The 26,705-nt window shown below is 38.1% G+C and overlaps 2 protein-coding genes and 1 long non-coding RNA gene across 8 annotated transcripts in view; all 3 read left to right on the plus strand.

The window, feature by feature from the left end:
* The window catches only part of LOC147874883 (uncharacterized), a 71,048-nt gene extending 55,308 nt beyond the window's left edge, over positions 1–15,740 (plus strand). The window contains exons 2-4 of the mRNA XM_087360989.1: positions 9,051–9,266; positions 12,927–13,494; positions 14,177–15,740. Of these exons, the coding sequence (XP_087217115.1) occupies positions 9,057–9,266; positions 12,927–13,494; positions 14,177–14,472 (1,074 nt within the window). The 5' untranslated portion in view covers positions 9,051–9,056 and the 3' untranslated portion in view covers positions 14,473–15,740. The remainder of the gene's footprint in view (positions 1–9,050; positions 9,267–12,926; positions 13,495–14,176) is intronic.
* Positions 1,306–4,406, plus strand: LOC147874884 (uncharacterized). Of its 2 annotated transcripts, none has more exons than XR_015538714.1 (4): positions 1,306–1,647; positions 1,901–1,983; positions 2,797–2,883; positions 3,918–4,406. It is a non-coding gene; the product is annotated as an uncharacterized LOC147874884 (long non-coding RNA). The 2 variants fall into 2 exon arrangements; XR_015538713.1 differs by having other exon boundaries at positions 1,308–1,719.
* Positions 15,741–16,333: 593 nt separating the features above from the next.
* The window catches only part of LOC110827957 (leucine-rich repeat transmembrane protein FLRT1), a 38,843-nt gene continuing 28,471 nt past the window's right edge, over positions 16,334–26,705 (plus strand). The window contains exons 1-2 of one of the 5 annotated variants that reach the window (XM_087360962.1): positions 16,377–16,568; positions 23,968–24,082. The gene's annotated coding sequence lies outside the window, so the exon portion shown is untranslated. Of the gene's footprint in view, positions 16,569–23,967; positions 24,218–24,354; positions 24,696–26,705 lie in introns of those variants that run through there. The other 4 variants (XM_087360983.1, XM_087360949.1, XM_087360955.1 and 1 more) reach the window with 4 other exon arrangements.

Consider the following 26,705-nt stretch of genomic DNA (forward strand, 5'->3'; position numbering starts at 1 on the left):
CACTGATCCTGGCGCCGTTGTCGTATCTTGTTTAGTTTCGGGGTTAAAGGAACCGCCCTTGCGGAAATCGAACTCAGGACACTTTCCCCAGAGTTCTGACCTTCCGGTGTTCTCTCATTTGTCTTAAGGAATAATTACACCAGGTTTCTTCTTCAATTTCGAGTTTACATATGACCAGTAAATTCTGCAGTATTTACTAAGGGGGAAATACGACAGTTTCTTACAAATTCATCTTCTGGAACTCAGGACAGTTTTCGGGTTTGTGATCTTAGTTGATCAGATCCTTTCCCAGGGACAAACGAAATTTGCCTTAGCGCCATTCTTCCCTGGTGCTTACTGTCCGAACAACAAAAAACATCTTTGCCGGGAATCGAACGAAGGAAACATTTTTCTCTCACCCAGGGATGGACTCAACTTCGCCCGGACGTTATTTTTAAATAAGGGCAAATGAAATTGTAAAACATCCTTCATGTCTCTTTTCATTACTTTTCAATTTATTTCCATCTTACAAAGAAAATTTGTAATATTAATTTACGTTTTTTACAGTTAGGATGGAATGTAACCAAATTATATATTTGAGTAATTCTCTTTGAAATTATTTTTAACTACTAGAGCAGGGCGCTCCTTTCGGAGCTCCTCGGGGGGGTTGGTCAAGTTTGTAAAACGCCACCAACCTTGTGTAAGAAACTAATCTAACCCCCCCCCCCCCGAATTGAGGGTTAAAACAATTGACCAACCCCCCTTCAGGGGGGTTGGTTGCGTTTTGAAATCTTAAGTAACACGCTAAACTAACTCCCCTTCGGGGGGTTAGTTTAGTGTCTCATTCAAGTGTTTTAACCCTTGAGTAAGAAACTAAACTAACCTCCCGAATGGGGGGGTTTAAACACTTGACCAACCCCCCCCCCCTTTGGGTGGGTTGGTTGCGTTTTAAAATCTTGAGTAAGACGCTAATCTAACCCCCTTCGGAAGGGTTTGTTTAGTGTCTCATTCAAGTGTTTTAACCCTTAAGTAAGAAACTAAACAACCCCCCGAATGGTGGTTAAAATACTTGACGAACCCCCCCCGGGGGGTTGGTTGCGTTTTAAATTCTTGAGTTTTTGTTGTGAAGCATTATTTGTTTACTCGGCATTGTTGTGGTGTACATGGCATTGTTGTGTTCCACAACAATGCCGAGTAAACAAATATCTGTTGACATTGTTGATGACGTCATTTCTTGAAGACAACGAGGAATCCGTTGCTCTAGTGTAATATAATGAAATGTAATGTATTGTAAGGTAAGATAATGTAATGAAATGTTTTATAGGTAACAACAATGCCGAGTAAGCAATTGACGTTTCCTTGGTAACAATAATGCCGAGTAAACAATTGACGTTTCCAAGGTAACATAACAATGCAGTTACACCTTTTCCTTTCACTTTTTGCCGAATTACACTGCCCTGAAAATATAGATGTATTTACGTCAAAAATATTTGTACTCAAGTTATAGCGCAATCACAAGAAACATTCAAACTTCGAACGAGTTACAAAATATTATTCGGGGTTTCTTTTGAGTCGGTCAACCTTAAAATATTCCCTTTGTTATGGAGACGCAATTGGTCTACGTAACGTTGGGTTAGTGTCCACAACTGACACGGCTTGTTGTTCGAGGTAATACTGATTTCGGTATTGAACATCTCTCACTCTCTGGTACGATTTGTGGGAGAATACGAGTTGCTGTAGGTACTGTATTTTTTCCAATGAAGCAGTCCGTCCGTCTGTACTCTCATTATTGTAAGCATCTCAATTACACTAAATCTAGGATACGTTGCCAGTTCGAGATTCTGACCGTTTATAATGTAATAAGATAAATTTTCTAGTCAATTTATAGGTTAATGAACAGTATGTTCTTTTTCGATTCTAGCACAGGTTTACAATTTGAAACAATCTTTGGACAGGCTTCTAACTTAAGAACAAACGGATACTTTGATAACATCAGCAAAAAATGTAAGTATGAACAGAAGTGTCCAGTTACATTTTATTCAGGAAACAATACCAAACGCTTTCGTGAAGAAAGTAAATTGTGTCATTTAAGTTCCCTCTGAAGCCAGTTTGAATAAATTAAAAACTATCCAAATTTCTACTTCACTTGCTTATTGCCTAACGGTGTTTATAATAATCTTCGCCACAGGTAATCTGTTCATTAATGCTGAAATACTGAAATATTACCTATTAATTCTGAGAAACATACGAAACCCTTAACATATCCTCTGTGCAAAATTTTGATACTGAGATTTAAAATAGTTAATCACTGTGCTGAAAACACCACTTCACAAAAAAATTTCTGGTGCCAAGACTGAAACACAAAAATATATCGTGCAACATACACAATTTTGCATTTAAAAAGTAAATATACCCATAACAAAAATGTTCATAATGAACAAATTCTCAAGTAACAGTAAGGTCAAGTATGCCCATAGTTGATAATTCTCTTAAAGGCAATTAATTAGTAATGTGTGGACCTGCTTGCAATAATAAGTTAGTAACATTTTAAATAACAGGCAATGCCGACTTAATCCAGCTTCCTCACATAGACAAACTTTACGCACGCAAGTCACATAGAAATCTAAATGAGGTCTCAGGTATGTGCAAGGTTAAGATATCTTGTCCCTCTTTTAAATATTCCAAGAACAAAGGATCAGGTCAGTTCACGGTCGGATTCGATTGGTCTGTATTGTTTTTCGGATTTAAATTTGTTTACTGCAGCATACAGAAATGTTTTCTGTCACTTGAACAAATTTCTACTTTTCATTTCTGCAGCATTTTGGACTGGCAGTTACCTTCTGTTGGCAATCGAGAGAGACAGTTACGTCATAATGACGTCTTGCTCAGAACTGAGTGGAAATAGTAAGTATAATTTTGATGATTACTTTATAAGGAGACTCGATGCATCAGCACCAAATTCAGAGACGCTGAGTCCTTACAGCATCACAGCGCAGAAGAACATCCTCGTATTCACAGATAAGATAACTTCAGATCCCACACGTATATCTCTTGCTACACATACACTAGGCTATAATAGAATGAGCATTTACTTTTTTCAACATTTCTATTCCATTTGTCCCTGCATAACATTCCTTGACGTTCTGGCACTTAACCTCCTGCTGATAAGGACGGTACACCACCGCCGTCCCTGTATCGGAGCCTACCCTCAGCCATCTTGTGTGTTTTTCGCCACAAACAAACTCTTTAATAGGCCAATTTATTATTTGTGAAGACATCAGTTCTTGAAAATATAAATATTTAACATTTATGTGCCACCAATCCCTTCACGTTGAGAGTGGGATACTCTCTAAAGTCTCTTTTAAAAAATATTATACGCTCTTCTCCCTTACCCAAAGCTTGCTCTATGCCGTATCCACCTCACCTTCAATGCGTTTAAAGGAAACATAAGAAACAATTCATCATGTTCGTTGTTACGTCAACTGGTCTCTTTATCGCCTTTTACTCAGTCAAAATGTACCTGTATCAACTTATTTGAGAAGTCACAAACTCATATGCATTAAATTGTTTTAATTCGTTCACTTATTTAAACAGTTTTCATAGTTATTTATTTTCATGCGTTCATTTGTATTTCTTCAATGAGAAAGCTCAGGCGGATTGGACGACCGGGTTTCAATTCCCGGCTTGGCCAAGAATTCCTCCCCATGTCCAGAACGGCTCATAAACCCTCCCAAGCTCCTGTCAAACGGCAACCTGGAGGAGGGTGTAAAGCGACCGGAACTCGCAGATGACTGTCGACAGTAAACAGATGAAGAACGTGTGGCGTCACTGCCTCCAACATTAACTTCAATTTCATTTCTTTATCTGTGTTTCTATCTTTTATTAGTCAGCCAAATCTTCTAAGCTGAATTTTTACATAACACGTAATCTGTTTTCAGGAATTGCTTACATCGGGTTTCGAAACCGGAGTCCTGATGAAGCGACATTGGAAAAAGCGTTTAAAGCCTTCAACGAAACCGGCCTAGATGCCAGTCAGCTTGTGAAATGGAGTGCCGACAAATGCTAACTGTGGGAGCGCACGAACACAATGGAAATATTTGTACTGCACATTGCTAATGAGTATCCCATTTCTGAAATAAGGCACCATGTAGTGTGGACTGTGTCATTGATTCTTCGAATAACCTTACTGTATTCATCTTCAAGGTACAGTGGCTATCAAATGGCTCCTCCTGATACTTGTATAGCAGGGCACACGTCGTTGTTACGTGTTTAATTTGTTTCTACATGATGCCATCATTCAGAAACAGAACACTTTCAATTGAAACCTAAGAGGTTCGATATATTTGATAATAACTTGTTCATACATGCATACTTCCTGTTTTATCACTGGTGAAATCTATTACAAATTAGTAAATGTCTGCTACACATCTGTGTCTATTTACTTTAAGAGGATACATTTTCAAAGCAAATCTTATTAAGGCCTGTCCTCACCTCATTCCTCTTCACATAACATTTTAAGTATTTAGAAGTAACTCTTAAGTTTGGAGATGTGTTCCAACTTTGCGCACACAGCTGAAGCGTCCAACTTAAGAGCACAACGCATTTTGAAATTCTGTGCCCACAAGGTCACATTTATTCTTGCAGTATACAGCTTTATGAGTGTAAAACAATCTTCTAAATTCGAGCCTGATTTTAATCGACTGAAATCGACCGACAACTGTGGGTGGACTGAGATAGATCGGACTCGATGAGACATTTTTTATTCCACTGTCAAAAACCGCTCTTCTCCAAACATGAATGAAAGAAATTCTAAAATCTCATGATATAAGAGCCAGTAATCGAGACGTTTGACCGAAAGAGCGCGCCTTCGTGCAAACGAGGCTATGGCGGCCACTACGGTGGGGTCTGAAGGAGTCTGCTGTATCTCGCGGAACGAAAGCACAGCCTATCAATACTTAAATGCCGGACGTAATTTTACGCCACTCGACGGTGAGGAGTTAAGTAACACGCTAATCTAACCCCCTTCGGAAGGGTTTGTTTAGTGTCTCATTCAAGTGTTTTAACCCTTGAGTAAGAAACTAAACAACCCCCCGAATGGTGGTTAAAATACTTGACGAACCCCCCCCTCCGGGGGGGTTGGTTGCGTTTTAAATTCTTGTGTTTTTGTTGTGAAGCATTATTTGTTTACTCGGCATTGTTGTGGTGTACATGGCATTGTTGTGTTCCACAACAATGCAGAGTAAACAAATATCTGTTGACATTGTTGATGACGTCATTTCTTGAAGACAACAATGTAATAAGAAGTATTGGAATTTCTAAACCACACCTGCAACAATATTGACTGAGCATGCCATAAGGCTCATTTCTTATTTCTTATGCATGCAGTATAATAGACTGAATAGACCTTATTGCACTCCATGACTTTACTAATTGTTACGTCATAGTTTCATTCGGCATTGTCGCATTAGCAGGTATTGGAGTCAACAATCAGCTTTCGTCATTGTGGAAGGAGCTGAGCTGTGAATCGCTTGTAGGAGAAGTGCGTCCTAGAAGAGATACTTTTGTGCTTTTAAAACTCTTTCACAATAACCATCACTCCATTTTAAATCGCCGGAGGACATCGAGGTCTCTACGTCTTGAAGAAAGAGTGACGTAAGTGCATCCTATTTATTATTATTGCTTATAAAATTTACAGGTTTTCATTTACATTTGTGAACTCTTGGAAGAGAATTAGGCTTGTCGTCTTTCTAACACAAATTCAATTTATATTCCACTGACTTCTGTTTGTTTACGGCATAATTTATAATAAAATAATTCCGTTAAACAGTGTGGGATTCGAATTTCTAAAACAACAAGACATGTCAGTAGCCGAAATTCTTGATGAAACTGTTTAAACCCTTGAAAGCCTGGTGGTAAGTATATATACCACTTGCCTGCTTTAACAGTCAGTAGCCTTTCATTATGCATTTGTGGGATTCGTTTGATTCTCAGGGTAAAAAGTGATAATTTCCTTTCAATTCATTAACCGGTTGATCTTTGTAATGGTGAAGTGTAGTGTTTTCTGTGCGGTACGGACTGAATTTTTCCAGTGATATTTAGACGAGCTTCAGTATCAAATCTTTAATGAATGGGGCCTCTGTTACGAAAGATAATTCTGTCACTTTAGATTTCTCGATACATGAACCTGCAAAGAATTCGTTTTATTTTTATTAATAATTGTCTGAATAAACTGAAATTCACTCCATTCTGTGACCGTCCACTGCTTAACTTCGAAGGTGCCGCTGGTCGACACCGCACATCAGCAGCCGTCCGGGGGGTGGACGTGATGTTGGTGTTTGTAAAATGAAGAATGTTTTTAATTTTGGAGCAGATCTGAATTGAATGTTCTGTTGAAAAATATTTCAGAAAATAAGATCGTGAATTATTTATCCTAGTTCCGTTCGCTTCGATGTAGAGTGCGCCGGCCTTACTTCCAGTTCCATCTTCAGTGTCATCATCTGAGAACCACAAAAGAATGTATCGCCTCTGTTGAGGGTATAAGTCACATTACCCTGTAGATGGTCGCGATGAGTTCCTCCGAAACTTTTGTAACCACCTAGATGACATCACAATCCATAAAATAACAAATTTATATCTTTGTATCATGAAAGAAGGTTGCTGGCCCTGCATGTCGTTTACATAACAGCTGCAAACTCTAATTATTATTACTTCGAGAATAAATAAAAACAACTTTCGTCCTTTTACGTGGCAAATCTCTCCTCCGGTAAACGACTAGATTCATTCGAAGCTTACAATAGTCTTTGTTTGGCCCTAGCTATGAACACGTGTTGACTGTACGATGACCAATAGCAAGTAACCTATCGTTAGCATGTCTTAGGTAGGAACTCATGCAGATCAGTTATGTTGTAACAGTTCGACTGTTAGGGTAGGTCCGCCAAATACTGGAATACGTTGTGTCAGCCATGTTTGAGTGATATATTTGTACAACGGATCTGGTGTTGAAACGTGGGATATTACCTTGCCAAAAGGAGTGCATAGGTTAATAAAGCGTAACTAATCATTGCATTAAAGTTGAGTGAGAATAATTTATTCGTCTAAGTTTTTAGTCACATAAAGTTTATGTACTTTACTTCGTGCAGTATTACTCAATTTTGGAAAGAAAGCGAATATTTTCGTCATTTGCTTAAAATTTTGTATTTGCAGAAGGAATAATTGATATTTGGTATGTTTCTAAATCATGGAGAGCATTGTGATTGGACATTGGGTCCAGTGAGCTGAGGTTTTCGAGGCAGTGGGTATGAAGACTCTCTTCTGGGTTGTAGCACCGTGTAGTAGTACAAGTTTACCGACGTTTCAGAGATCCTTGTTGTCTCCATCATAGGAGTGATTACCAGAAGATAACCATCTTCAGTTACAGACCACTTTAATGTTGTTCCAGATATTATAACTTATTCGTGAAAATACTTTCTGGTTTTAAACATAAGGATACGTCGATTATAGCAACAGTTAAACCTGGTAACCGTATTGGAATGTTACATTATTTACTATAACTGTTTAGTTTGGTCTCGCATTCTGTAGTGACTCCGTGATTGACAAATTATGTACAGCTGATATGTGCTTTGTTATTATTTAAACACGTTTTGGATTGTAAAGAAAATTTTTAAGACTTGCTTAAAATGAGATGGTAAAGTTGCGTCATGTTGTGATATAATAAATATATATTTAAATCTTGTCCGTCTAATCACAATAAAGTCTTATTAAATGTTAAAATATTACAATAATTAACATTGGAAATATTTAAAATATTATGCTCAATGTGACTAAAGTCACATTGAGCATGACGTATATATACAGAACAACATAGATTGTGTTATTAAAAATGGAATAAAAATCTGAAAAAGAACATCGTTTGATATCTGGTAAAAATCCGATAAAAATGTACGCTAGCATAATGTATGAAAAATTGTATTTGAATTATTTATCGTTTTCAAGGTTTATATAATTATATACACCTGAGGAAGGTTCTTTTAGGAACTGAAACATGTCGTGAAACATGAAAAATGATGGTCTAATGTAAATCGAATATTTCGATAAAGAACATCATTTAATATTTTAAATGTTAATTATTGTAATATTTTAATATTTAATAAGAATTTATTGTGATTAGACGGACAAGATTTAATTTAATGTAAACCAGTCTGTTCAGATATTAATAGGTAAGGACAGACGGACATATACTGATATACAAGCTTCTTTCCGCGTAAAATAATGAAACCAGGCTGAGAAGGTACAGTGATTAAAAGCAGAAACACCGCCACTGTCGTAACCTAGGTTACAGTGTTTGCAGATGGACAGTTATTGAACGTTTTCAGATGGGAATTTTCCGAATGCAAGGCAGGCTCTACCACATTCACATGCCAGTCTTCCAGAGCAAAGGTTCTCATGAAGTCGTCTTTCAAGTGGTCCACGGATCAGCTAGGATTGCCTAGTCCCTCAGCAGTTTTCAGATGGTCAGGGAAACGAGTGTGGAAACCACAGTTTTGGAGATGCTGTGAAGATCTCTGCTCTTGGCTTTGACATCATTTCATTCTGATTCTCCCTGTGTGTCTCCTTCCATGGTCTCTTACCTGACAATATTTCTTAGTTTATTTTTAATTTTACATTGGGAACATATTTTCGACTGTAAAATATGGTCTCGTACTTTGAGAGAAGAACATAAATTTCTGATGAACAGTGTTCTTCTGGGTCTTGGCGCAGTGTAGGATACGTCGATACCAACGTTTCGGTGGTTATTTAAAGGCGCTGGGTTTAGCGTAATTTATGTGGCGTCATATAAGATAATGTGATGATGATGAATGGTAAGTTCTGGTTTGTAACGATGTTGTCTATTGAAGGTACTTCTCAGACACACTCTTCCCAGGACTGAGGAGGATCAAGATAAACCCTCAGGGCAGCTGGAAAACCAACCAATTTTTCAACCAGATACCTCTGGTTACAACTACATCAACCCGTTTAGTATGTAAAATTGTCAAAAAGTCGTGCCTGTATAAAGAGGTCATATTTCTTTCCAGGAGGAGATGTTTTTGCAGACAGCGTTCATTCTTCTCCCTTTCTTGGTGCTGTTCGAAATAGCCCAAACTGCATCATTCTTCGTGGAACCTAGTAATTTCAACTCGAGGGAGAGCCAGAAGAGATGCTTCTATCTGAGGGATCATGGCATGATGGCAGCCGACTGCTACAATCTCGACCTCTCTTCAATACCCCAAGACCTCAGGACTAACATTGAGGTGTGTTTCTCCTTTTAAGCCAAACTTCATTTGAGTGTTGTGGGGACCGTTTCTCACAAACAAACACTGAATACCCATCACATGCAAAACTCAACAACTTGTCTCCTAACCTCCTACTTGCTGTCTGTCTAACTCCATGGAGCACAGTCCCCCTCTAATTTCTAGTCACTACCTAGCAATCTAGTCAAGAAATACTCACCTTGTATGGAATCTGAAAGATATCCACAAGAGCCTACTCCTGATTCATACAATGAGCCACATCAATCCAATTCCCACACTGAAATCGCTCTTATCCATTTTAATATTATTCTTTCTTGTACACCAAGGTCTTCTGAACAATTCCTTCTCTTCGGGCTTTCCAACCAACATTTTTTACTGTATTTCTCATCTCCCTCATAACGTGCAGAATTTCCCATTGCATCATCCTTGAACAGACTAAGTAAGTTTAAACTGGGCTACAAATCTAACCAATTCTGTGGAATTAGAAAATAAAAATTCAGCATCACTAACATCAAAGCTGGACACATGCTGGCAAAATCTAACCTTACAAATAATTAGTTAAAAGAGTCATGTTCTTATGAATTGGAATCAGTATTTGATACATTTGGCAAGTATCACATGAAAATTCTGCTAGGAGATTTCAATGCAAAAATTGGGAGGGAGGATATCTTCAAACCCACAATAGGCAGCGAGAGTCTCCATGAACTTAGTAATGATAACGGTGTTAGAGCAGTGACCTTCGCTACGTCAAAAGATTTAATTGTAAAAAGTACAAAATTTCCACATCGTGGTATTCTTAAACACACTTGGACACTTCAGATGGGAGCACACACAATGAAATAGATCATGTGTTAGTAGATAATAGAAGGCAGACAAATGTAATTGATGTGAGGTCTTTCAGAGAAACAGACTGTAACACTGATCATTATCTGATGGTAGCGAAAGTGAGGGAGCGGCTTTCAGTAAGTTGACGAACTAAACAAAATTTCGACACAGAAAGATTTGATTTGAAACAAATAAGTGAGGGACAGGAGAAGGAACAATATCAAGTTGAAATTTCGAATAGGTTTCAAATTTTAGAGACAAATGAAGGTAATGAAAGTGTGGACATCAACAGGGAGTGGGAAAATGTCAGAAACTGCATCAAAATTTCAGCAAAAGAGAAAGTAGGATACTACAGGAGAAAGCAAAATAAACTTTGGTTTGATTAGGAATGTTCCAAATTAATAGATCGAAGGAAGCAAACAAAATTTCAATGGTTGCAGAACCCAAACAAAACAAATGCGGATAATCTACGTAACGTGAGACGTGAGGCTAGTAGAACCTTTAGGACTAAGAAAAGGGAATACCTGAAGGGCAAAATTGCTGAACTTGAGACGAATAATAATAAAAAAAAACATCAGAGACCTGTACAGAGGCATTTAGAAAGGATATCAACCCCAGACCAATTTGGTAAAGGATGATAGTGGCAATTTGCTTGCAGATGCAATAAAAATTGTGAATAGGTGGAAAAATTTCTTTAGCGAGCTCTTAAATGTTCATGAGACTGGTGATATTAGACAGATTAAAATGCATACAGCTGAACTGTTGGTGCCAGAACCTAGTTTAGATGAAGTTGAAAAGTTATAAATCTCCAGGTATTGATCAGATTCCAGTCAGAATTAATTAAAGCAGGTGGCAAAGGGTTGCAAATGAGGATCCATAAGCTTATACAGTTAATTTGGGATAAGGAAGAGATGCCACAACGATGGAAGGAATCCATAATTATTCCTATTCATAAGAAGGGGGACAAGACTGAGTGTGGTAATTACTGAGGAATTTCTCTTGCTGTGAACCTCATACAAAATTCTACCATTGGCAAGATTAATCCCATATGCGAATGAAATTATTGGGGATCATCAGTGTGGGTTCAGACGTAACAGATCAACGATTGATCAGATCTTTTGCATTCGTCAGATACTAGAGAAAAGGTGGGAGGTCAGTGGGACTGTAAAAAAGTAAAGTTTGTCCCACTATACGCCATGTAGGCGCTTGGGGGAGAGGAGGTATAGCTCCTCTCTTCCTTGACCTCGGCACTAGATGGGGTTGAGTGGTCAGCATCACGCCCCGGCCGGCTTTACCCCCGGGAAAGGACTCCGGTACCCATTGTATAGGAGGCTGGGTGGGCCCCAGAGCCGGTCTGGACGCAAAGGCTAGAGGAAAAATCCTCTGCCCCCGTCGGGGATCGAACCCCGGTCGTCCAGCCCGTAGCTAGTCACTATACTGACTGAGCTATCCCGGCTCTCAGTGGGACTGTACATCAGTTATTTATAGATTTCAAAAAAGCCTATGACTCTGTGAAGAGAAAAGTGTTATATAATATTCTTATTGAATTTGGTATAACAAAGAAGCTAGTGAGTCTAATAAAAATGTGCTTAAATGAAACCTGCAGCAAAATTCGAGTAGGTAAATATGTATCTGAGACATTTCTTATCAAGAACGGTCTAAAACAAGGAGATGCTTTGTCTCCCTTGCTCTTTAACTTTGCGCTAGAATACGCCATCAGGAAGGTCCAAGGTAGGCAGGAGGATTTGCAATTGAATGGGACCGTTCAGCTATTGGCATTTGCTGATGATGTTAATTTATTGGGGGACGATATGAATACAATAAGGAGGAACGCAGAAGTTTTACTAGAGGCTAGTAGACAAGTGGGGCTAGAAGTAAATTCAGAAAAAGCTAAGTACATGTTAGTATCTCGTCATCAGAAGACAGGCGGGCCAAATTATCTTAGGGTGGCTAATAAGAAATTTGAAAGGGTTACAAAGTTCAAATATCTGGGAACAACAATAACAAATCAAAATGACACTCGTGAGGAAGTTAGGAGGAGACTAAATTCCGGAAATGCTTGCTACTTCTCAGTCCAAGATATTTTGTTTTCCCGTTTGATTTCTAAGAACCTGAAAATTAAAGTATACAAAACAATAATCTTGCCTGTTGTTTTGTATGGGTGCGAAACATGGTCTCTCACTCAGAGGGAGGAACACAGATTGCAGGTGTTTGAGAATCGGGTGTTGAGGAGGATATTTGGGCCTAAGAGGGAAGACGATGGGGCGTGGAGAAAACTGCACAATGACGAGCTTAAAAATCTGTACTGCTCCCCCAGTATTGTGAGGGTGATTAAGTCGAGAAGATTGAGATGGGCCGGGAATGTAGTGCGCATGGATGGCACAAAAGGTGTGCACTGGGTACTGGTTGGGAAACCTGAAGGGAAGAGACCGCTGGGGAGACCTAGACGTAGATGGGAGGATAATCTCAGGCAGGATCTATGGGAGATAGGAGTTGAAAGCCACTGGATTTTTCTGGCTTAGAACAGGGTATGGTGGAGGGCTTTTGCTAATTCGGGGATGAACATTCGGGTTCGGTAAGCCATCTAGTTAGTTAGTTAGTTAGTGGGTGTGAAATGTGGCCTCTTACTCTCAAGACAAGTGACAGAAGGCAAAGTGCTCAGGAAAATTTGGACCAAAGAAAAATTATGTTGTTTTACATAATGAAAAACTTTGTGGTTTAAATGTTACATGGAATGATTGCTGGAATAGGGCAGATATGAAATACTTGGCAGAAATATATTATGATCAATAATGGCATAAATTTGTAAATTTGTATTCACCTTTATATTTTTAGATTCTGCAAGCAACTGACAACAAGATACGAGATCTGTATAAGGACTCGTTCGCTCGCTATACAGACATTAAGTATCTCTACTTGGATGATAACAAGATCTCCTATGTAGAGAATGAAACATTTGACCCTTTGCAAGACCTAGAAGTCATCCGTCTGTCACATAATGTATTGTACAGCATTCCTTCTGGAGTTCTTCGGCTACCAAAGATCCGGAAGATATTTTTGGATGGCAACCGATTGATTAATGAAGGTGGTTTTGTAGGTGCTCCTGTCAGTGAGAGTCTGGAGTCACTGACCCTAGCTAATTGTTATCTGAAAGAACTTCCTCCTCTGAAGATGCTCCCCAATCTCTCGGAGCTCAATGTATCTGGAAATGACGTGAAGAGGATATTACCTCAGCAGCTGGCACCTATGTGTAAACTTCACTGGCTAGATCTCAGTGGAAACTCACGATTGTCTGAACGTGGTGAAAGTGGATGTGACTGCTATTTGCTGGACTCTTGGATTAGAAACAAAAATATAATTTTACAGAGAGGCTACAAATTAAACTGCGAATCAGACAAATATGGTAAGACTATTCACATGATGTCCACTTTGTCTTTCTTCTGAGCTCTGTAGAGCAAGCAGACTTCTTACGTAGTGGTGGATTCATCGCTAAACTAGTGCTGAGCACCAGTTAACTTATAAACTGTCAACTCTTTGGGAGATATAATTTGCACTGTTATATATTATCATTTGTTTCATTTTTGGGTTCTGAAGGTCGAGAATTCCATCTTCAGAACCCTGTTACTGAATTTTCACTTGATATTGTCCCTTCCATCCACCCAAATCTTATTTTTTCTAGTTTTGGAGGTCAGTGTTAAAGAAACTGTAATGTTTTGTCATGACATTCTACATTAAAAGCATGTTATTGGAGAGAAGCCCCTCTTCCTACATTCTGGCTCGATGTCAGTAATAAAATTGGCAGAGTCCTATCCTTGCTCATAAGGTACAAAGTCTGTTTTGTCAGTGTGATTAGATTTTGTCTGGTTAAGTTCTGTCAATTTTATAGATATCAAAGAAACTTCAACACCATTAACTATTTCTGTACATTATATAGAAAATTTACATTAATGTGAATTCCCATTGTCCTGTCTGTTGCAGAATTCTAAAAAAGCGTTCGGAAAATGTTTACTCCAAATCGGAGTTCACCTTTCCTTTCTTATATATTGAGGAGTTAATTTAGACCTATTTGTACTGTTTGTCCCCAGACTTTTCACACTGCGGAAACATGACTGAGGCTGAGGAGATATATGACACTTGTAAGTCCCGCGCTGCAGCCAAAGCCCAGGAAGCTAAAGTCCGCAAGACCTGGTATTTAATTGGTATCATATTGGCAGCCATCATCATCATAGTCATGCTATGTCTTTTATATCTTCACCTACGCAACAAAACAATACAACAGGAAAATAAATTTGCCATCAACAACAATACTGATGGGAAGAGTGTTTCACAAGCAGATGAAGAGATTGCAACAGATGAACTGCTGAAGGAAATCAAATGCTGACATTGTCTTGAAACTGTGTGAGGACAGAACTAGTCACCAGCCAAAGTCAGTTAATGTTATTTTACTCTTGTCTGATTAATTTATGTAATGACATGTTTCAGTTTTTAACCTAGAAGTGAAATGGATGTTAGGTTAGGTTTTTGAAAGAAGTCTCTTAAAGGGGGATAGTTGTTTTCTTCTCTGTGAAACATGGTTGTTTAAAGGACAGAATTGGATCCTGCCTCTGAAATTTGGTTCTTAAACAGGACAATTGATGCTGTATGTGTAACATGAATCAAAATGGAGAACTGGTCATTGTCTTTGAAATGTGATTGTTAAAATGACGGGATTGGATTGCATCTGTGAAATATGTTTATCACAGGAATAAATTGAGTGTTTGTAAATTGTCATCAAAATGGTGAATTGATTAATGCCTCTTTGGAACTTGGTTATTGAAAGGGTAGAATTGACTCTGTAGTTGTTAAAATGGAGAATTGGTCTCTTTGAAACATGGATGAGAGGAGAAAAAAATCAGTCTGTCTGTCAAACATGATCATAAAACGGAAGCATTGCATTTTATGAAACATGGTTGTAATACAACAGGTTTGGATTTCGTCTGTGTAACATGGTTCGTTACTAAACATTCTGTACCTGTTAACTCCTGGGTCAGTATATTTTGATTTTACAATTCTTTATTTCAATGAAAAATCCTTCTTCAGACTGTGCCCCAGTTTTTCATACCATCTAAAGACTCTTCTCATTTCAGTTAAATACACTCAGAATTTCACAAAATACAGAATGTCTTCCCTAAAACATCATTTAGACCTTTCAGCAATCTTGATCTTTGAGATCATAATGTTGCGTCATATTGTGTTGAATATATACTTGTTCAATTTTATCAGTCCAATCACAATAAAATATTATTATTAAATATTAAAATATTACAGTTAACATTTAAATATTTAAAATATATTAAAATGATGCTCTCTATCGAAATGTTCGATTTACATTAGAGCATCATCTTTTTCACGACATGTTTCGGTTTTCAATGAACCATCTTCAGGTGTATAATCCATTGATCTTTGTAATGGTGAAGTGTAGTGTTTTCTGTGCGGTACGGACTGAATTTTTCCAGCGATATTTAGACGAGCTTCGACATCAAATGTTTAATGAATGGGGCCTCTGTTACGAAAGATAATTCTGTCACTTTAGATTTCTCGATCCATGAACTGCAAAGAATTCGTTTTATTTTTATTAATAATTGTCTGAATAAACTGAAATTCACTCCATTCTGTGACCGTCCACTGCTTAACTTCGAAGGTGCCGCTGGTCGACACCGCACATCAGCAGCCGTCCGGGGGGTGGACGTGATGTTGGTGTTTGTAAAATGGAGAATGTTTTTAATTTTGGAGCAGATCTGAATTGAATGTTCTGTTGAAAAATATTTCAGAAAATAAGATCGTGAATTATTTATCCTAGTTCCGTTCGCTTCGATGTAGAGTGCGCCGGCCTTACTTCCAGTTCCATCTTCAGTGTCATCATCTGAGAACCACAAAAGAATGTATCGCCTCTGTTGAGGGTATAAGTCACATTACCCTGTAGATGGTCGCGATGAGTTCCTCCGAAACTTTTGTAACCACCTAGATGACATCACAATCCATAAAATAACAAATTTATATTTTTGTATCATGAAAGAAGGTTGCTGGCCCTGCATGTCGTTTACATAACAGCTGCAAACTCTAATTATTATTACTTCGAGAATAAATAGAAACAACTTTCGTCCTTTTACGTGGCAAATCTCTCCTCCGGTAAACGACTAGATTCATTCGAAGCTTAAAATAGTCTTTGTTTGGCCCTAGCTATGAACACGTGTTGACTGTACGATGACCAATAGCAAGTAACCTATCGTTAGCATGTCTTAGGTAGAAACGCATGCAGATCAGTTGTGTTGGAACAGTTCGACCGTTAGGGTTGGTCCGCCAAATAATGGAATACGTTGTGTCAGCCATGTTTGAGTGACATATTTGTACATTAGGCGCGGCTTTATTTGCTCGGTTTGTGAACGACGGAGCTGTTGCTGAAACGTGGGATATTACCTTGCCAAAAGGAATGCATAGGTTAGTAAATCATTGCTTTAAAGTTGAGTGAGAATAATTTATTCGTTGCCGGTCTAAATTTTTAGTCACATAAAGTTCATGTACTTTACTTCGTGCAGTATTACTCAATTTTTGGAAAGAAAGCGAATATTTTCGTCATTTGCTTAAAATTTTGTATTTGCAGAAGGAATAATTGATATTTGGTATGTTTCTAAATCATGGAGAGCATTGTGATTGGACATTGGGTCCAGTGAGCTGAAGGTTTTCGAGGCAGTGGGTATGAAGACTCTCTTCTGGGTTGTAGCACCGTGTAGTAGTACAAGTTTACCGACGTTTCAGAGGTCCTTGTTGTCTCCATCATAGGAGTGATTACCAGAAGATAACCATCTTCAGTTACAGACCACATTAATGTTGTTCCAGATATTATAACTTATTCGTGAAAATACTTTCTGGTTGTAAACATAAGGATACGTCGATTATAGCAACAGTTAAACCTGGTAACCGTATTGGAATGTTACATTATTTACTATAACTATTTAGTTTGGTCTCGCATTCTGTAGTGACTCCGTGATTGATAAATTATGTACAACTGATATGTGCTTTGTTATTATTTAAACACGTTTTGGATTGTGAAGAAAATTTTTAAGACTTGCTTAAAAGTTAAATGTTATTAAATATTTTCTAACATTCATTTTCTGATCTGTACGCAGTGAGATTTTAAATAGTTCTTTCTGGACCGTTTAGCTATTCATATGATATTACTAATATGACATACTAGAATTCATCTGACGCAGAGACCAGAATGCTTCATTTACCCAGTGTTATATATTTTATATATATTCTGTAATGCTATTTCCTGGGTAAAACTATAATAGTTTTATTTTCTTAATTTGTTGTATGGTCGTAAAGGATGTAGCATTCTGTCGATATATTATTATTCCGTCTATTCATCATTTCACAGGTTATTTACATCTATGTACTTGAGACACACCTTGTCCCTGAGATACATAGTGCAACAGCTGTTTCTGAAATACATTTTATTTTTTTAATACGTGTTACATGCATTAAATAGATTTCGCGCGAGGCATTATTATATATTTTACATGAGCGTCTTTCGAATGATGTATGATGTTTCTAGAATGGCGGTTTTTTGAAGTTTCCAAATGTCGTTTTCGCCCGGGATGTTGGCCAAATATTTTTTGAGTGACTTGGAGACATTTCCAGTTGCTCCTATCTATTGATATAATTGCCGGAATTACTTTAGATTTTACCTTACACATATTATTGCTATTATTATTATTATTATTATTATTACCTACTTTATATTTTTAATAAATTTTTGCGCTGTGTTACGAATGTTATCAACGGGTCTACGAACATGACAGACATAAAAACTTTTAAAAATCGATATTAAATGACGGAATACCGAGAAAATCCAGTAGTGTTCAAAATCACCAACATAACGGAATATATTTTCCCATTTTTACTGCACTGATTAGAAGCTTAAAAATGTATTTACCCAGGTTTATCGATAGCTGTTATTTTTTTCTGTAAAGAATTGATAAACAAGATGTTTAGACTTCGTATTTCCTTGTGTGTGTGAGATGTCCAATTTGACTGGGAGTTTATATTGACCGTTCAGTACACCGGTTTGCCTAAATCCTACCTTTCACATATTAACGTGTTCGCAAGTTTTGTCTGACGTGATCAGTTCACTGGCTGGTTGATTTTAAAAAAACATGAGCGCAATTTGTCACAGCGGGCTTTGAGGTCAATATTACGGCCCTGAACCTGGTTAACTTTAATTTTATGAAGCAGAGTCCTCTCGAGACGCCAACAGTCGCTTAGAAAATAAATTCTTCGCTTTTTACGATATTCTAAGGTTCATTGCTGTGTTCGCAAGACATCGCTAATGCTACCTTACTTGGGACACACAAATCCAACCCAGATTTTCATATCGTGTAACGTTTGTTTTAAATATCCTCCCATCTATGCCTAGGTCTCTCTCCTTCAGGTTTTCCAACTGAAACTTGGTATGGTTTTCCCCACGGCTACTACATAGTCCGCCCTTCCCTTCCTCCTTGATTTGATTACACATTTCTGACGAAATTCCTTGGTAATGCAGTTTTCTCCATCTCCCACCTCTTCCTGTTCGCTATTTCGGAATATTGTCGTCAAGACCCTGTTTTCAAACACCTTCAAACAATGTTTTCCCTCCAAATTGAGACACTAAGTTTTTCGCACCAAATATGAAACGAGTTAAAATTATAATTTTCAGAATGTTGCAAACTGTGTTTATTAATTAAAATTTTGGAATGTGGTGGCCACAGAAAAATGTGTGGTATTGTCAAGTTTAAAAGATTATAAAATAAAAATTTCTGAGCCATTAAAACAATTGTTTAATCCTGATATACACAAATGAGATTCATATCTTGGCTTATTAATTTTCTTTCTGTGAGCATAATTAGAATTTCTAAACGCTGGAAAACTACGGAAGACTGTCATCCAGTTAGTGACAGAAAACTATACCAAGTTGGTTGCTGAAATCAGGTTATGATCATGTATAGATAAGGTACGCAAGACAATCCTTGGGCCATCTCAGGTAATGTTCTACAATACAGGTCATTTGCCTTGTATTGGGATTTTGGAGCCATTCAGGAAAGATACATACAGAAGAGAGTTTGATAAAAGTCACACAAAAGGTTACCGTGTTATCAGCAAACAAAAGAAAGTTGTCTTCAGACCAAGCAGTGGTCATTACGTGCGGCAGTCAACAGATAGGACACTGGGACTTCCCACATAAACAGAATTTCTATTCATTAGCTGTTTCAGGGATACTCTTGTCAAAATAATAAAAACAGAACAAAGCATCGATTTCTAGCACGTCCCTGTTTTGAAGTCCACAGAATTTCCAAATACTTTATCTGCGTCTTAACGTTTCTATGAGCTATGTATTTATGTTTATGTTTATTCTTCCGACATTCATTCATCCCTTATTTCGGACATATAAATGTACTGTTAATTAAACTAATTTTAATCATTGGAGACATTAAATAAGATGTTTGTACTTTTTATGGCTACTCGAAGCAATGAAGTCTTGTTGGGCGATCGGTCGTGTTAGTTACGGTATCAGGTTTATTCCATACGCACGCCGTTAATCGGCCAAGACTCCTTTGCATATATTAACTAAATCCATTAAGTAGGATTTGAGATTTTCATGGCGGCCAGTCTTAAGATGACTGTCTTGTGGGTTGTCGCCCTGATGATGGTGGCAGCAAGGACCTCTGAAACGTCGGTCAACTTCTACCAGGCTACACGGCGTGACAGGCTGATAGTCGCTCGTCTGGTCTAAGAACCTCGAAGGATCTTTACCGGCTCACAATAGCACTCCTGTGGACCATATCTCTCGAGACAATTGAATCCATTTCACATCCTCATACCCCATTTATTTTTAGATCTATTTGACTGTTATCCCCATCAGTGTGTCTATTTATTTCGTCTTTTCATATCCACGTGCATATCCCATTTCGTCTCACTCTGAATAAGGAACTTCTAATATGTAGGATTTGAGGTTTTCACAGCGGTGAGTATGAAGATTTCTGTCTTCTGGGTTGTTGCGCTGTGTAGTCTGGTCGATGTTTACCAACGTTTCAGAGGTCATACTGCCTCCGATGACAACGCCCTGATGACGGAGGCAGTATGACCTCTGAAACGTTGGTTAACATCGACCAGACTACACAGCGCAACAACCCAGAAGGCAGAAATCTTCATACTCTGATGACGGAGGCAGTATGACCTCTGAAACGTTGGTTAACATCGACCAGACTACACAGCGCAACAACCCAGAAGGCAGAAATCTTCAGTCTCATCGCCCTGATGACGGAGGCAGTATGACCTCTGAAACGTTGGTAAACATCGACCAGACTACACAGCGCAACAACCCAGAAGACAGAAATCTTCATCGCCCTGATGATGGAGGCAGTATGACCTCTGAAACGTTGGTTAACATCGACCAGACTACACAGCGCAACAACCCAGAAGACAGAAATCTTCATATTCATCGCCCTGATGATGGAGGCAGTATGACCTCTGAAACGTTGGTTAACATCGACCACACTACACAGCGCAACAACCCAGAAGACAGAAATCTTCATACTCATCGCCCTGATGACGGAGGCAGTATGACCTCTGAAACGTTGGTAAACATCGACCAGACTACACAGCGCAACAACCCAGAAGACGGAATTCTTCAACTTCTAATATCCTTGGCAAAAAAAAAAAAACTTTTTGTTTTTTCAAGGGTGTTTTCAGGTTCAAACATCCATTATGAAACATTGTCGTGTTCGTAAAAACAACGTCTTCGTCCTACTATACGCAGAAGCCATTCGTATGTTTGTCGTATTAATTAATATGAATGTAATTTTTCTTTTCTGAAAACTGGGGAATTACAGGAGACGAAGGTCACGGAGTACGTGATAAACAAAAGTGAGAAACAACGCGCTTTCACCAGAAATATGCCTAGAAAATGTACAGAACAGAACAACTTGTTAATAAAGTCATTCATTCCACTACAGACTAGCTTTTGTGTCCCTTAGTTTGTGTTAGCACGAAGGCTGCAACATTATCCGCCTCTGCTTCGTTCCGCAAGACCTAAGAAAGTCTATAGAAATTAGCAGGGAAATCTGCTCAGTCAGTAAAGCGAAAATTTGCCGAAAGACAGAATTGAATAGCCGGACTCCGGGTTTAAAGGGGCATGAGCTTGAAACTGAAAGCCCACCCATTCTATTGGGTTTTTACCTGCTTACATTTTGTTTATTTTCATGGCATCATAAACTTTTTCTTTGTTTCGTATTTTAGAAAGATTTATCGAAGTAAAACACTTATTTTTTGTTGTGACGTATAGTCTCGTAGAACACAGTCCCCTTTCTATATACTGGGTGAAAAGTCAGAAATATTACTCAGTCATCTTTGCAGAAGATGGGACTTTAATCTAATACCATGAAAATAGCAACAAAGATATTTACCACGTTGATAAGCAAATTCCATGCCATTCTACGACCATTGCCCGGAAGTGGAATATGATCAGTGAAGCTCCTTAGAATCGAGTGTTTCGGGAATACGGATTCTGTTCTACGAAGGTGATAATTGAGGATTCTAATTTCTTTAATCCCTTTGACTGTTAAAATATACGAAATATACTACCTGCTTTAAAATTATTGACTGGATTTTGTCCACAAATTGTGTCTCAGAATAAAGGAGGAGTTTTTTTAAAAAAATATGTAATCTGTATAAATGATACGTTTTCTTTGAGGTAGGAACTGAATTTTTAAAGGTTTCGTATATGAACTTTGTGTTTAAGGGGGTTAAAAGGCGACTGCTAGTGATTATCTACGACAGGAATTGCCGATGAATTTAATTTCTGTCTCTGCCGACGACAACAAGTACAAAATATGCAGGCTCAGTGAAGTTTGCCGAGTGTTGTCCATATCATGTTCAATTCGATAGAAATAGCAAAGTGCAAACATTGTGTTGTTCACGGTCTTTGCATTCCGTGTATAGAACCAGCGCGTTTTAGTGTTTCAGTTCTTGACAAACTAAAAAGGAGTTACGTAAAATCAGCTTTGAAAGATGCACACAGAAAGTTGTTGGATGAATTTCATATTTGTACGTGTCCCTCTTAACATTTTACGAAGCTGAAATTTACCGTTGCCAAATTTCACGTAGTTATAACCATATTTCTCGTTTCGTTATATAAATCTTAATATAGATTTCGTTCATCTAATTAATACTGAAAAAAAAAATTAAGTTTGATTTGAAGGTTTTCTCGGCGATGAGTCTGAAGATGGCTGCCTTCTGAGTTGTAACACCGAGTAGTCTGGTAGAAATTTACCAACCCCCTTGATGATGGAGGCAGCAAGGATCTCCGAAACATTAGCAAATTTCTACCAGACTACACGGTGCTACAATCCAGAAGACAGAGAGGGGAATTTCTTTTCTAGGGTTTTACAGTTTCTACTCGTTAGCATTCTTAACAGTGCAAATTTTCCTGTAAGTTTAAAACTATGTTGTCTGCAAACCTTTCAAAACTGCAGTAACTGACTACTTACACGACACCGACGATGTAGACTGAGCTCGCTTGGAATTGTAACTATGCAGTCTTATAAATAAGGAACTGTTGGAATGCGTGTATTTCTGGTTCCTTGTTTCAAATCTGAGTTCTCCACGTATTGCTTCAGCATAATTTCCTTCAAACTTGAATTTTAATTCAATGACACGTTTCTGCGATCACTGTAATGGACCTTCGAATTCTATAAAAGCAAAACATTTCTTCGTAATCAAAAGAATATTCCGTTCCGTGGGTTATTGTGTTCGTGTGTCTATCTTTTACCTATCCCTAGCATGAAATTTACATACTTAATCTATCATAATGAAAACCAAATACAGATTTCACATTCTTTCCTTACGTAGCATTTATATTTTACGTTGTTATGAAATAATTATGAGTTGATATAATTGCGTCATATTGTGAATTAAAATTTAATTATTCGTGTTTTTTTCCGTCTAATCACAATTGTATATAAATAAAATTATACATAAGATATTAAAATATAATTTACATATTTGGTACATCTTTTTACTACATGTTTCGGTTACATTGAACCATATTCAGGTGTAAAGTTAAAAGTTAAAAATTATAATCTTATAAACTAAAACTTAATTACTGTTGTTGTGTAACTTCTGCTGATGTTTACATCCAAATTCATTGGAGTGAGGGTATATTTTGAAGTGATAGTGGTTTAACATTGGCCTGTAACGTAAATAATTTAAATATTTTTAATTATTACTGAACTTGAAAGAACGAGTATAGAAGACAAAATGTAAAAAGGTAAAAATAAATAAATAATGGAAGGTAAAATGTAAAAATGAACATACCGAGGAAGAGCGTAGATATGTCTTGAAGGTATTCAGAAGTACAATTGTGATTAGACGGAAAAAACACGAATAATTAAATAATTATGATAATCTAATAACTATTAGGTTAATTAACGAATATATAACGATTTGTTACCATGAAATGTCAAGAGTCCTAAGTTAAATGTCAACGATGTTGCTACCATGTCAGCATGCTGATCCCGCCAAATTTCATGAAAATCGGTCAATCGTTTTCGAAGTTAACAAGGGGCAGGAACTGCATGGACGGACATTCACACACGCACTCGGAGATGATGACACCTTCAGTGTTTCTCCTTAAAATATATAAAGTAAAATAAATACAGAAATAAATACATAAAGAATAAGACTTTTGATTTAAGTCATGAGACCCAAAAGTGACACCGAGAAAATGATATTTCTTTTTCTGATCTGAAAATTAATAGTTAATAGCCTCTGCAGTGAGTGTCCGTATTTTTTACATGTTAAGACGAGACTCGTCTGATATGACAGTGAGGAGTGGACTTCGCTCTGAAGACATTTGACCCAAACTGACTCCGGTTACTTTTCCATCCAGTTCACACACGGACTCGCTAACCGACAGAGTAAGTACCAACCATACGTTTGCGACCAGAACAACTGTTTTCTCTGTCGTGTGTAGGCATTTGCCGAACGACAATGACCGAGTATGTTGATCCTGTGAAACTCGACGTTTCGTCAAACTAAACTGAGACTTGAAGGTAATATGTAGAGAATAATTTAATGTTTCATATGCACTTTGTTCATTATTTTTGCCTGTTATAGATAATGAACTCGTTCCAAGTTTCGTTTATCGCGAGCTGGATTCATATCTTTATAAGAAAGGTAAATACTGTGTTTCCGTAAATGATACCAACTAAGCCCTGCCGTTACAGGTCTCTCAGTCTACGAATTGCAGTGCGTGATAACATTGTGACCTTTTATCTGGAAACCGTTAAGATAAACACATTTTGTACACAGAAGCTTTTGAGTAATCAAATGGAGTCTGCATCAAGATGGCTGTCTTCTGGGTTGTAGCACCGTGTCTCCTGGTAGAAATTCAAAAAAACGTTTCAGAGGTCCGTGCTGCCTCCATCTTCAGGGCGATAATCGTCAGAGTACACGGCGCTACAACTCAGAGGACATCCATCTTCGTACTCATCGCCGTGAGAATCTCAAATCCTACTCGGAGTCAGTGTTGTAAGTTGCAGAACTGAAGATTTTTACGTATTCTTCTAAGTGTTTGGATTATTTGTGATCAGTATTCAGAGTCTGAATGATAGATTCAAAAGGCCAAAATCCTAGTTACGATTTTCGGTATGTAGGCTAGGAGACATTTCCTTCCGAGGGTGAGACGTGTCAGTTTTTCGGAACCCTCTTAGGAAGATGGTAGCTTGTTCGTTCTGTGATCGTAGTATGTTTGTCATGGAATTAACACATGGTTTTCGTGTCTACGTATGGCTATGTGAACTTTTTAAGTAATAACATCAGCGCTTTACTCTGTATTATCTGTAAGGTGAGAAGTCTTGAAAAAAAAAAAATGAAAATTTTAGTTCGAAAAGTTTCTAAAAAAAAACAACATGGCAGCTGAATACTGGTATAAAAATTTCGGTTTTATGAAAACTAGTATAACTTTTAAATTTGTGTCGTTAAGTGTTTAATCACATCCATAATTTTGTGGTTGATATAAATGTGTTATTCTGTGTCTGACGGTAACTTGACTTCTGTTCCGAACCTGCCGTTGTAGAAAGGACGTTTCGGACAAGGATGTGAAAGCTCGTAGTTTAAGCACATAAGTCCCCCTTTGAGAAAGTGAAGGTCTGTGGTGTGATTATGTCCTTTTACTGAATAGATTTTAGAATTTCCGAATTTTCATGAACCTGTGTATGTCAACATTAACATCATTTATCATATGTTAGTTACGAAACACGTGTGAGGCATTTTTACAAGTAAGCTACTCTGTGCATCATATATAAACATATTCAAATCTCCATGTTCTAATGAGTCACGCAAACACTGGAATTACCATGTAAATACTCCGTACAGCCTTCTGGTAATTAGCAGTGATGTAATGAAATCTGTTTCAAGTCCTGTACAGGTGCCATCCTAGCACAGGACACCGATTGTTCTCGCTTACGTCCTGTTCGACATGTCTAGTGGTGTAGCGTTGCCTAGGGGATGGACCTTCCATTCGTCGTGATATTTCAAAAGTCAAAGTTCACATGACAGCCATGTTTTAAGTTGTAAGACTTGAGGTTCTCACAGCGATGAGTATGAAGATTTCTGTCTTCTGGGTTGTTGCGCTGTGTAGTCTGATCGCCCTGATGACTGAGGCAGTATGACCTCTGAAACGTTGGTTAACATCGACCATACTACACAGCGCAACAACCCAGAAGACAGAAATCTTCATACTCATCGCCCTGATGACGGAGGCAGTATGACCTCTGAAACGTTGGTAAACATCGACCAGACTACACAGCGCAACAACCCAGAAGACAGAAATCTTCATACTCATCGCCCTGATGATGGAGGCAGTATGACCTCTGAAACGTTGGTAAACATCGACCAGACTACACAGCGCAACAATCCAGAAGACAGAAATCTTCATACTCATCGCCCTGATGATGGAGGCAGTATGACCTCTGAAACGTTGGTTAACATCGACCAGACTACACAGCGCAACAACCCAGAAGACAGAAATCTTCATACTCATCGCCCTGATGATGGTGGCAGTATGACCTCTGAAACGTTGGTTAACATCGACCAGACTACACAGCGCAACAAACCAGAAGACGGAAATCTTCATACTCATCGCCCTGATGATGGAGGCAGTATGACCTCTGAAACGTTGGTTAACATCGACCAGACTACACAGCGCAACAACCCAGAAGACAGAAATCTTCATACTCATCGCCCTGATGATGGTGGCAGTATGACCTCTGAAACGTTGGTTAACATCGACCAGACTACACAGCGCAACAAACCAGAAGACGGAAATCTTCATACTCATCGCCCTGATGATGGAGGCAGTATGACCTCTGAAACGTTGGTTAACATCGACCAGACTACACAGCGCAACAACCCAGAAGACAGAAATCTTCATACTCATCGCCCTGATGATGGAGGCAGTATGACCTCTGAAACGTTGGTAAACATCGACCAGACTACACAGCGCAACAATCCAGAAGACAGAAATCTTCATACTCATCG

The sequence above is a fragment of the Zootermopsis nevadensis genome, unplaced genomic scaffold (genome assembly GCF_977971745.1).
Source record: "Zootermopsis nevadensis isolate Lab colony 2312 unplaced genomic scaffold, Znev_1.0 Znev_ptg000003l, whole genome shotgun sequence".
In the NCBI taxonomy this organism is placed as follows: Eukaryota; Metazoa; Arthropoda; class Insecta; order Blattodea; family Termopsidae; genus Zootermopsis; species Zootermopsis nevadensis.